General features: G+C 36.0%; 1 protein-coding gene across 1 annotated transcript in view; it reads left to right on the top strand.

The window, feature by feature from the left end:
• The first annotated feature begins 3,575 nt into the window (after positions 1-3,575).
• RBFOX1 (RNA binding fox-1 homolog 1) overlaps positions 3,576-13,316 on the top strand; it is a 233,266-nt gene continuing 223,525 nt past the window's right edge. Inside the window, 1 exon segment of the mRNA XM_042864325.1 lies at positions 3,576-3,792. Coding sequence (XP_042720259.1) covers positions 3,706-3,792 — 87 coding nt within the window. The 5' untranslated portion in view covers positions 3,576-3,705.

The following is a 13,316-nucleotide window of genomic DNA, read 5'->3' as shown; positions in this document are numbered from 1 at the left end:
AATGGAATTACTATGTTAGATTTTGGAAGTTTGATTTTTGTTTGGTCCATCTGTAGAATAATTGAAGTCGTTTAATTAATTCACATAGTACCTTGTGTTATTGTGGCAAAAAATTTTTAAATACCTGAATTTTTATGAGCTTCTTAGCTATTACTCAGGTGGTGAAAGCTGGGACTGTTCAGGCTAGCGTGATAAAAGAATTATATTGCTCCTATTGTTTTTTAGTATACAGTACACTTCAGAATCTTCAGGATTTATTTCCATGTGTAATATCTGTCTTCTGTCTTTTAGTAACATTCTGTTGTTAAAAAAACAAACCACCACTTTATTTCTGTTTACATATTCTGCTTAAAAGTATCTTTCATCTATTTTCTCTTTCCCTTTTTCTTGTCTTTCGTTTATTCAATTTTCAGTATCAGAAAATCCGTAAAAAATATTAATGGAAAAACACTTCTGGGTTTGGAAGCAGCTGATAGAACCATGCCCTCAGCATACTGCAAATGGCTTAGCGTGTACTTTTTTTTTTTAGCAATGTTATAATTTTCTAGAATGTGTGAAAGTGAGAGCTGTGGAGTTGCTTGAGATAGGTGATCTGCAATTTTTGCAGGCAGTGAAAATACTGATGTAGCCACTGTAACCATCAGTGACTTCAGATAAGCGATTAGTGTGCGCAGCGCTGAGCATTCTAACTTTTTGCTAGTAAAAACTTCTAGGCTCATGCTTAGCCTTAATCTGGCTTTGGTTATGCTAAAGTAAGATAGAATTAGCATATTTAATTCTCTTCTGGCTTGTTCCATGTGTTGTCAGCACTTCTTATAATGATATTTTATACGTTCCAAGAATTATTGCAGAACAAGTGTGACTATTAACGCTAACAGTAAAACTGAAGAAACTTCCATTTTGTGTGGTTGGGAGGGAGACTTTACTGTGAAAACAAGTCTGTTGGTATGTACTGGTGAACGTGATTAGTTACATTGGCGTAAATTCAGAATTTGGCACGGGATGGAGATGCAAGTAAAGCTGTATGTACTTCTGTGGTTTTGATTCACAGAGGTTTGTGCGAACTTAGGTAGCTGGTGCACACATGGGACATCATCAAAGAGCCCAACCAGAAAGTCAGAGCTTGGAGTTGGAGTGCCATACAGCTATACAATTTAGAACCATGTTGTTATAGTGAGGCAAGCAAAGCATCCTTTCATTAAAACAGGTAACTACAGTTTATTTTCAAAGTTTATTTTTACATATTCCAATCTCAAATGTAGTGAATATAAATGTTTTTAAAACACTTTACATTTTCATTATTCTTGAATGTTTATACTATTTGGAAAAGACTGGAAGGGCAGTCTTCTGAGTTGAAGAGTTCAGACTACTGCTGCCTAATGTCACTAGATTCATTTGACAAGATATTGGATTGGAAAAGCTGTTCTGTAACCTCACTTATTCAACACCAAACTACATATTAGAATTGGCTTTTTTTGCTTTTTTTTGTAAGTGTTCCAGAATTGCCCTTATCTTAAAAAGTTTCTTCCTCCCATTTTCTCCATGTGTTCTTAGTTTTTTTTATTTCCTATTATGACACAGTTTTTCCATTTACCTGAATAACACATAAAGGATTTCCTCTACAGCTGTTGCAATTGAGCAGTTCTTCCTATAGATGCATGTAGATTCCTTTCTATAACTCTTAACGTCCTCATTAACTTTCCAACTTTGTCACTGGGAAATTTAATCAACCAAAATAATTAATGAAAATGTTGACCATTCCCTTGAGCCTGCTTTTTTTCCTATACGGATCATCTTGCTCTTTTGGTTTTCTATCAGATCAATTACAAATGTATTGAAACAAAAACTGGTTTTTACAGAGCAACTCACCTATCTGTGGTTATGTCAGTTGTCCTGTTGGAATCATTTAAATAAAGTTTGCAAACCCTATTTTATAATCTCTGTTGCAAGGTGAAAGAAACTTTCTTTTCAAGTGCAGCTTACTGTTAGACCAAGCAAAAGGTAATGGTTAAAATTGAAGCATATACTTTAAGAAGTGAAATAATTTTAAATGAGTTGCAATGGCAATGCACTTTCTCACATATGTATTTCGTTGATATATTTCTGTATGACATTTTTTCTGTATTTCTGTATGAAAGATTATAACTGGTATTGTATTTAAATTTCTGATAATCTTTTGGCAAATAATGCCAGGTTAGAGTTTGCTTAATAATTTAAACTACAGATTTCTCAATAAGAAAAAATAAAAAGCAGCTGAGCATAGTGAGGTGAACAGCATTATCCCCAACAGAAACGTGAAGCCACTCTATAAAAAGAAAATGGACCTAGGTAAACATCGCATCATCACATGACAATTGCTGTGCTCATTGGCAGCCTCTAAGAAAAGCCTCATACAGGGTCACTATTTAACATCTAAAGTTAGAAATGGTGTAAGACTGTTAGTAACAAGGGTCAACATGCACCTGCTAAGTTAGATTTCTAAATCACGCAATACAGCTGCTGTGATACATGAGAATCAATTACTGAAAACCTTTCCTGATGGTCAAAATGTGACATTAAATAATTGAATATCACATCAAATCTTGTGTGCAATTAGTTATCTGGAAAAGTAATTAAGCAACAAAATCAAGTAGCTTAAGTTAGTGATGTGGAGCACCCTGGTTATTCAGAAGCTGTAGGAGAGGATGACAAATACTTTCCTAACTTGTAACATGAAGTTTTAAACACCTGATTCTTAATTGAATTAAAAATACCTTGCTCAATTTTAATTCTTGTCATTAATTTATATCTGCAATTGAGGATATATACTGCATATGTAACGAATGTTAATGACTGTTTGTTTTGTCTGAAGTAAAAATGATTAGGTGTAGAAGAGAATTATTTGCAAATAGTGCATTGAGCAGCAGATCTGTTTTGCTTAGGGGAAAAAAAAATCAGGCTGAATTCATCCCTTTTGTCTCTTACACTGAGTCTGAGTTTAATTGGAGAAGAGAATGAAATTCTCTAAAGGTCAAATTCGTCTTTTTCAAAAAGCTGTGATAAATGCAACAACATAGATGTTGTGAAAGGTTAGAAAAGCCGTTAAAATATAATGTACACTAAGAAGTTGTTAGCTAGCGATAGCTAGTTCTAGTATTCAAAATTAGCAAGAAAAATACAATGAATCAAAACAATACGTACGAAATGTAACAGGCTTCAGTTTCAACTCTCACATGAATATTGTTTAACAGTTAATAAATACAAAGAAGCAGTAATTTACACAATCATAATAAAGCTTTTTTTTTTTTAAGCTTCTGATAGCGACTGTTGTCATATATATGTCAATTCATATATCATTATTAGTTCTAATCCTGTTTGAAATCCAGGTTGGGGAGTTTGAACTGTATGTGTTTATTACTTAATCTGAACTGATAAAGAGTAGTTGGTTAGTCATGTTATTTAAGCTGGTCCCAAAATAGCACCTTCCTTTTTTGGTAGAGTTAGCTTTGCAGCTGTTGTCTCTATCTGTTGTCTCTGAAGAAAAATTTAACATTAAGAGTTGCTGACGTCAATTTTTTTCTTTTTTTTACAGCTGATGTGGGCTTTGCCCCTGACAGAAGTTATTTGGTTCTAGCTCTGAGTTTGGAAGAAGTTGGTATATAGATTTTCCCCTAACTTTCAATTGATGTGTTTAGCTTTAGTGGGAGTAATACTATCACTTAAACCATGTTGTCGTCTCAAGGAGTTTTGCTACATCCATATGGAGTGCCAATGATTCTGCCGGCAGCACCATACTTCGCTGGACTTGTTCAGGTAATGCAAGGCCGCTTCCAACAAGCAACTTAACTCTAGTGCACTTAGAGTAATAATTGGAATTTTTATGGTTGAGAAAGCAAACACTTTTAATACAAGCAAAAGCTCTCATGTATTCGGTGAGAAGACAGTAGGAAATCAAAAAGATGGATCACCCTAATCTGTGTATTGACATCTCTCATGGCTGAATAAATGGTGTAGTTGAGCTATATTTGCTTCTATTGATTTGTCTGCTATTTAACATTCATGCCTTTGCTTCACGAGGTTGACCACAGGGCAGAGGATTTGCTATCCCTTCTGCGTTTCTGAGGGACTCAGCATTCCCACGGCAGATCATAAGACAAAGTAACTTACCGTGATGTGTTTAGGTTAAGTGTTTTAGCACAGCATGTATGTATAGTGTTAAATAAGCATTAATTAATATGTTATGCATCTTGCTGAATGAAGAGCGGTTTGTGGGGTTTTGTGTATGTAAAAATATATTGTAGACTACCTGTGTTACTTTTGAGCCAAGAGAGTGCAAAATCCTGCTTGTGAGAGAGAGTTTTATGTTTTAGAAGTTAACTGGCAGTTACTGGATGTACTTACTGTTGCTGTGATGTCTGTTTTTATAATGATTTTATCAAAAAGTGGAATTTTCTGTTGTTAGACTTAAGATTTTTATAGATCGTGTAAGCATTAATAAAGCAAAAGCTATTCCATTGTTTTTAGTAGTAAAAAATTCAAAGAGAGAATTCGAGTAAAATTTTCAAGCATTTCCCAAATGTCTCCTATAGGTGGGAATTATGGCTGCTACGTATAAAAAGGCTCGAGAGACAATACTGTATGGTTCTGCATTTCTGTGTCTTGGTAGCAGTCAGTCACATTAACTTTGGAGGAGAGGCTTTTGTTTAAAATTTTTGTTGTGCTCCTTTGCTACAATAATAGTTGGTAGGTGTAGAGGTGAAATCAAAACATGAAACAGGTTTTTTTTTTTTTTTTTTTTTGTATATGTCCATTTGGCATTCCAAGATCATGAATTATTCTTCACTTCAGGCTTCATATCAGACATATATGTCTAAAAAAGAAAAATAGCATTGCACAGTGGCTATTATCAAGTATTGAAAAAATGTCTGCTGGCACATGCAAGCTGATAATATATTTTTTTTTTTTTTTTAATATAGTGAGACCCAGTAGCACACATGAACACATCAAGCAGGCCTTAATATCCATTAGAATTTGGGGGTGAAGGTCGGACACCAGAGCTCAGTCAGGCCCTTTGCCATCCTGTCCAATAAATAATTACAAGCAAATCGTGCCTTTCACTCTATACTGATTGATGTTGAAATTGCTTTTGAAAGTTCTCATAAGTTCCTGTTATAGATTAAGTGCTGGTGTAGGAAAAATAACTGCACCCAACTGAAATGGGTGAATGTAATCAGGTTTAATGGACTCAAGAGCTTGTTGGGAATTAAATAACTATTGATTTGTTGGAAAGTTGCTGTCATTACAAAATGCCACTCTGGGCACATTATCCAAGCAGATAGATTAGAAGAAAGAGCCCTTTGAAAATTCAGGATGCCTTATTTCAAATCCTTTTTTCTTTCCTTTGGAGGTTATATCCAGGTCTACATTACTCTGTTAAGCACAGGTCTAAAACAGTAAAGCAATAGGAACTGTGCTATAAAGAATTTGGTACTTTTAAAGGGTTTGGATGAAACACTTTCTTCATACAGTTTCTCATGTAGTCTTTCTTCTTTTCTCCCACACCCTGACCCCCTAACCTAGCACCTGAATGCTGAGTTTTGGAAAACAAAAATATGTAATCTTAGGGGGTACTCTGGAATGCTAAATGGTTTCTCTCAGCCCAAGTTTTTATCTACATTAGTGGTACGTGCATTCAGCTTAACATGTGTGAATATTTGTTTATTTTTTAAAGTAAACGAGTTTCCAAAATCTTAATCCAACTGTCCAAAACAACATGGTGCAGAGGACGCTTTACAGACATACCTTGATCATCCACTTCTCAGCATAATTGCATAATGTGTAGAACTCTGATGGATTTAAGTATCTTGATAAGGTTGTTATGCAGATGTTTTCATTGGGTTGCATGTCGAGAGCCATGACTGCGAGGTATTTTTAGGTTTTAACATATAAACTTGAAATTTATTTCTTTGCCTGGATTTCTGCAGAAATTGGGAAGAATTTCTCATTTGGGATTCCCCATGACTTCCAACTGCATTTACGTGTAGATTGTGTGCGTATAAAATCAGCCCAGAAACTTCACAGAGATTTGGGGAATTTTGTTTTGTTTTGTTTTTCCTGTTGTTTTGGTGGTTTGTTTTTTTTTGTTTTTGTTTTTTGTTGTTGTTGTTTTGTTTTGTTGGGGTTTTTGGGTTTGTTTTTTTTTTGCTTTTTTGGCCTTTAGTGTTACATGACAGATCTCCGCAAAGGACAGCTAGTGTTTAAAGCTTCTACACTCTTAAGCTCTGCATATGATTTTGCATTTGCAAAATGTATGCAGCTTTGGCCAGCCTCTGCTTGTAAATTCATTGCTGAGCTTCATCCTACATCTTCTGCTTGTGTTTGTTACAGCATCTGGTTAGAGATGCTAGAGAAAGTGAAACTTACACAGCCGAGAAAGGGCAGATATTTTGGATACATCTCTAGAAACGCTTCTGATAAACAACGCCTATTTACCCAGTTGCATATATTATTATATCAGAGGATTTGTATTTCTACTGGGGCCGTGTATTTCATTGAGATTAAGAAAATGGAATGTATATGTTCTTGGACAGAGAATGTGTTTGTTAAAAGTAACTGATACAACAAATGTGTCAAATCATGCTAAATATGATACTTGCAAATGAGCAAGTAAAAAAGAGTTTCCAAGAAAGTTGTTTATTAGAGTTATTTTTATTATTAGTGAGAAAAATAAATATATTTTCTTTTTCTGTTCCTCCTCTTTGGTAAAACTGTAGGAGGAAAAATCACTTGAAAGAGCAAACAGTAAATAAATAGCATTATGCCTCATGGGAGGAGAGGTGTTTTCTGACTTGGCATGAAAGAGGCACTGGCAGCTTTGCGGGTTTTCAGCAAGGCTGCTGTGAGGAGGGAAGCAGATACAGCCATCCAGCAACTGTGTGTGCTGTGGGCAGCAAGACCTACTTCGTATTACAGCTCCCATACTGTTTCCTTGGCAGGTGAGAGCAAACAAATGCCATAGAACACTATGTGGCAATCCAGGAAAAGCCTTCTTGTCCTGCCCTTGGTTCATATCCGAATTTAGCCATTTGATTCCCACAGGGGAACCCTTATGTCCAGATAAACAGTGAAGTCAGTGGGATGTCACGTGAGTGAGAAAGATCCATCTGACCACCTGAGTGCAGGGCGAGTGCCCTGTTGGCAGTAATTTTGGGTATGTGTTGCTGTACTATCTTGTGTTGTCAGAATAAATGCGTGAAATGCGGGTTCAGTTTATCGTAAAAATTACCAAGAGCAGAATCAAAATAACTGTTAGCAATCCATAGAAAAAATGCGCTCTGTAAAAGAATAGGTTAAATGTCTACATTTTAAATCTGTACATTTTAAAAACACAAGTGTAGTACATGAGATTTTAATGTTGAAAACTGAATTATTTATTGCATGTCTGGCTTAGGTGGCTCCATTTCCGTTTAGCAAGAGAGTTTTCCATAGGTATTACTATTATAAAGGTTGATGATGAAATTACTAAGACATTTCAGTAAATTACTTGAAAATTTTAAGTAGAGAAAAGTCAATTTTATACAAAATGCACTTCTTGAATTTGAAGTTTAAAAAGATTATCTGAAGATGATCACTGTTTTTTAATGTACATTTAAAGCACGCTTTAATTTTAGCCTTAGTGACAAGAAAAGCTAGAATATGTTGTAAGGGCTTAAGTTTATACTCACTGTCAAAGTCTTCAGTCAACTAATCTAAAACCCCTATTTTTCTTTCTTTGCTTATTTATTTGAGGGATGGTAAGGGCAGGCAGAAAAAAATAGGCATTAGGCAGTGCTGGATTAACTATTTGGACAAACTGGGAATTACTGTACTTCCACGTACATCATTCATCATTCTAAATTTTTCTTTAAGGTATTTTGATTCTGTCTGATTTTCCATAACTGGTTTACTGGTATGTTGAACTGACAACTGGGAAAGTGGTAATCTGGAGACAGTTCCATTCTATTTTAGGGCCAAGTGAGAGAATATGCTTAGAATATGCTGTGAAAAGTAGTGGTGCAGGCTGCTTCACAGCTCCGTCGTTACCAGCCTGTAAAATTCCTGTCTTTGTGCTGCATGGGGAAGTGTTAGCAGTGAATAAATTCAGCATGTTGGTAGATGCCAGTGTGTTAGGCTACCTACAAAATCTCACCTACTTTTTGGCATCCCAGTTTTGCCAAATATTGTGCATATATTTTGTTTTGTCTGTTGAAAATACTAGTAATTTAGTAGTTCTCACTTGAATAGTACTTGACAAAAAGGAATGATTAGGTTTTCCCATGATGCCTGAAATAGTCTTGCTGGATGTCAGAATGCAATCTAGTGGGATGGAATGCAAGCTTTCTCTTTACACTGACTGCGTTGCCTTTTTGAAATGCAGTAAGCAGATCATTTACCTTACGTGCAGATCTGCTCTGGACTGTTGTGGCGTACTGTATTTGCAGATGGCAGGGGTTTCCTGCTGCTGTTTCCGCGCTTCTCAGTTCTTCTGTGAGTGAAGGACAAACACGTTTTACTACTGCAGCCTCTTTTCATCTGTTTGTTTGTTTTGTTTGGGAGAGTGTGAATCTAAAATTTCTTTCCCTATAGAAGTTGCAAAGTTTTTCCTCATGTTATACATGGATGAAGTGATGTGGCCAACACGTTCTCTCTGTGAGATGTCATTTGCTCAAGAAGCTACAGACTAAGTTCTAAGTCTTTTTCCATACCTGTTGTGAGAGGCTTTCTTTTTGTCTGTCTTGTCAGTAAGTGCAGATATCAGAAAATACCTGCAGAGGGGGAGAGTGGGGCAAAGACACAAGGTTACTAATTTGTGGTTTGGATGGTCTGCATCTGATACAACAAGGAGCTGGGTAAGCCTGCAAGTTTATGGCTGCTTCTTTTGCAATGCTTTGTGAAGTGCGGTAAAATAAAAGGATGTCTGAGCTTGTGAGAGCAGAATATTTTTTACTGATAGAGTAATTCCATGGATTCTGTTTATTCATCTCCAAAATAAAGCAAAACTTGTAAGGCTTGGATTGTGAAAACCTGCAGATGGACATTACAAAAAAAAAAAAAAAAAAAAAAAAAAAAAAAGCATTTTTCTAAAAGTGCATTTTTGGCAAAATACTCTGAAATCTTAGTTTGGAATTTTTTTTCTCATAGTCCTAAATTGAATGTTGTTTTTTGAACATGGGTGAAGAATTGCAAGTTTAGGTTAAGTTTTGTGCACTATTTTTACAGAAAACTAACGAAAGTAGACTGGTACCATGGTTCCTTTTCTTCTCGTAACGTACAGAGATACACGAGTTAGATGGCTTGGAGGATGACTAAACCCTCTTTAATTGTGATGTTTTTAATAAATCAATAGGAGTGTATTTATTTCATAACAATATTTTTGGTGCTGTGGAAGCTGGAAAGTAAAAGCTTCTTGTCTATATGGTCAACAGTCAGAATGGTTCATATTTTGGCTTTGTAAGATTTTCTTTGAGGTCCAGTGGTTTGTTGTTTTTTTTTGTTTGTTTTTTTTACCCCTCTTAGTCTCAGGATAATGTTGAATTAGTAATCCTGAGAAGTCTTTCTTTACTCCTGAGAAAGAACTTTTCTCTCTGAGTGTAGTATAGATGAGCTGAGATGGATTCTGACCTAGGTGCTTCAAGTGGGGTCTGTTTCATTTATCTGAAAGTTTGGATGTGTGTTAAATAGTGCTAAATAGTTCCCTACTCTCTAACAGGGTTATCTATGTATTTTACGATTCTAGACTTCTGCTTTATTTTAGGGAAATTAGTGCTTGACCAGTTTTCTTGTGTTAAATCTTCTCTGTGTGAACAGAAGTAGACATCAATTTTGACTATTTTGAAAAGTCTAGAAAAGCTTGTTTTTAATAAATCTCACATTTGCTTATTTAACTTCCGAATTTTTCTGAAAAACATAATCACAGTTGAATCACAGCTTTAAAAAGAAATTTACTCATGGCAACATTTGAGGTAAAGAGAGGAGTAAAGCTCCACAACTCTTCCAACACCATCTTAGAATGAAATTATATCACTTCAGTTATTAAAAAGAAACCAAAACACAGTTATTTAGGGTCATAAGAATACAGAGTAGTCAAGGATGCTGAGTGTTTGTGCTGCGTGGTTTTTAAGTTGATGGTACTTCAAACTGTTCTATTGCTCTCATTAAAAATTCTTCCCTAATCTTACTAATTTATCCAACTGCACACTTGGGAAACCAAAACCAACCAAAGAAGGTATTGTGCATAATGTTTTACTCTTTATAGCAGTTGCCTGAAACTGCTGATGATCAAAAGTAATTTTTCAAAACTAATTATGGAGGAAAGGAAAGATGGATCAGTTCCATGATATCCTTGGTCATTTCGTACTGGGAAGCTGTCCTGCCTGGCTCCTGTGGTGACTTAGTTCATGGACATATGTTCTCAGAACTCAGTTTTGAACACTGCTGACAGAGGAATCGAGATAAATCCATTGCAAGATTTTCAGAGTATCGTTTTTAACTGAAATATTTTGCTGGACTGAATGGAGTACGTGTTCTTTTTAATGCAAAAATGAATGTTGATTTTTCTTTCTTTTTTTTTTTTTTGATGTCTTCCTCCATGAAGAAACAGTTAAAGTCAGGCACAGGGAAACAGATGTTCATACACATTTCCCATCTGAAAATACCTTCTTCTGGCCAAGGTAATTGTTAGGCACAATTAAGCCCAGTATATACATCCTGTGCTATAAGCCAAATCTGTGGAATATGTTCTCAACAGGGAAGCACAGGTTTGGGCAGAAGGGAGTTCGTATGAACTTTCATCTGTGGTAGATTTTTGAGAATCACTGTGTTAAAAACATGAGGAGACTGGACTGACAGTTGAGTCTGGGCTCTTGTGCCCTGTAGTGTAAACTATATCTTTAAGAGAAACTTTCAATCCATGAGAAAATTTCCTATGCGTTTCAGGGATGCTTGCACTTGAATTCTGATCTGTGAGGACATTTGGTAACGTGTTGCCAGCTCACTTAAAGCTTCGGATATTATGCTTTGTGTTCCACGTTCAATGTAATTGTCACTGTAATCAGCTTAATGATGGCAACTCCTCATGATGACTGCAGGGCTACTGTACTTTCCTTTACATGTATTATGTCTGCAGTGTGAGTTACTTTTTGATTGTAGATGTATACTTGTAGGGAAGGGAGGAATATCCATCCTTTCTTTAGACCTTTTAAAATTGTGCATGACATCTATTTATGCAGAGAGTGGGACTTAACATTTCAAATGATACGACAGCATCAACTGTTGAAAAAGATGCTGAGAACCACTCTTATATTTTGTGATAGATATTGTAACTGAACACATTAGCTGTTCCCAAAACGCATGCTTTTCTGGTATCTCAAAATTTTGTGATGATTGGCTATTTTTTGTTGTATCCGAATATCTTAGACACTATGAAAGTGTATTGACCTAAAAATGTCAGTAGATATCTTATACCTGTCTTTAGTAATTTTTTTGCAGATAAAAAAAATAGACTGCACTAGACAAAAATGCAAGACAGGCATTACTGTTTTGTTTGCCAGTCTTTTAATAATGTAGAAAGCTTTGTACTGGGACTGTAAAAACCATCTAATTTTCTTGGCCAGTCATTAAGTCTTTTCTCTGAAGTATACGTGATAGCTTTAAAATCTTTGTTACTGTACTCCCATTTTTTTTATTATAGTAAAACACAAATGTTGAAATACAGAGTCGCAAAATTACTGAGGTTAGAGGCTCCTCTTGCCTCTTTTTTTTTTTTTTTAGCCTCTCTTCAGGTATGCTGATGGGATTTCTCTGAGCTAAACAGCCCTGGCTCTCTTGGCCGTTCCTCATACAAGAGATGGTCCAGTTCCTTAAGCATCTTCATGGCCCTTCACTGATCTCTGTCCTTGTCTTGTGTGTCCTTGTCCCTTTTATGTTGGGGGAGCCCAGTTTTGCACCCAGTACTCCAGTTTATGTCACTAGTGCTGAATGGAGAAAAAGGAATTGCACTTCTCCTTGCTGACCTCTGGTCCTTCTGGATGGCAGCATGACTCTCTGACCCGTTAGCCACTCTTCACAGTGATTGTCATCTCCAAACCTGCTGATGTTAAACTCTGCCCCATCATTACTGAAGATGCTAAACGGGACTGAACCCAGTATTGACCCCTGGGGTATTGTTTGTTACTGACCTCCAGCTAGTCTTAGTGCCACTGATGGCTACTTTCCGGGCTTAGCTGTTCAGGTAATTTTCAGACCACCTCACAGTTCATCCAGCCCCTTTATTGACGGGTTGCTTGTGATGATCTTATGGAAGTTGGTTTGAAAGGCCTTACTGAAGCTCAGGTACACAATATCTACTCCTCTCCTCTCATCTTACCAGTCTACTTGTCTGATTGTGTAGAGGCTTATTGAGTTGCTCAAACACAAATTGTTGAAGCTATGCTGACTATTCCAGGTGATTTTTCTTGTCTTTTGCTTTAATGAAACCAAATAATAACCAAAAATGGTTTCCAGGACTAGCTGCTCCATTATCTTTCTGGGGACTGAGGTGAGTCTGATTCCATAATTGTCTCTAGCCTTAGTACTCCATATACTATCAGTGTTAAATTCTTCTTTAAATGGGTAGAAGTAGTGTTTAATATCTTATCTTGCCTTTATTATTAACAGAGGCAGGGAGAAAGTTGGCCTGTAGATGATTAAGATATGTGGTGCCTTGTATTTCATAACTGCAAGGAAGTGAGAATTTACCAGCTTTCTGAAAAATAAGTTTTGTACCTATGAGAGAAGGCTCTGAAGTTGTCAGTCCTCTTGAACTGGTGGAGACTTCTGAGGAGCAGAATGTTTCTAGGAAGCCCATGTTCTTTACAGGCACGAGGCTAAAAGCAATTGTAATGTTAACTCATGTTATATATGTGCTATGTATGCAAAAGACGTTGACTCTCTTAACTCTCTGTGAAGCACATCCTTTATGTGGTGATCATCAGAGTTCCTGGTGGAAGGCTTTTTGCAGCAGGGTTGTCTTTTACACTGGTATTGGTTGATTCTTACAAATTGTTTAAAAAAAAAAAAAAAAAAAAAAAAAAAAAAAGTAGAAGCTTTTCTTTAGCTGAGTAATAGGAAAGTGCTGATAAATTCCTATCAGCTTATAAGTTATTCTCTTGATTCCAATCGGAAATGGTAAATCAAGAAGGAAAAGGTAGTCTGGTGAATCTTACTTTTCATGAGAGAGATTTCAGAATATTAGGAAGTGCCTTGTGCTTCTGGATAGATGGTTGATGTTCTCTTCTGCATTTTCATTTTATGTTGAGTTA

Source organism: Lagopus leucura, unplaced genomic scaffold, assembly GCF_019238085.1.
Source record: "Lagopus leucura isolate 7727_CA_CO unplaced genomic scaffold, USGS_WTPT01 Super-Scaffold_760, whole genome shotgun sequence".
NCBI classification, from domain to species: domain Eukaryota; kingdom Metazoa; phylum Chordata; class Aves; order Galliformes; family Phasianidae; genus Lagopus; species Lagopus leucura.
Note: the sequence above shows the minus strand (reverse complement) of the source record. Positions and strands in the feature narration are given on the sequence as shown.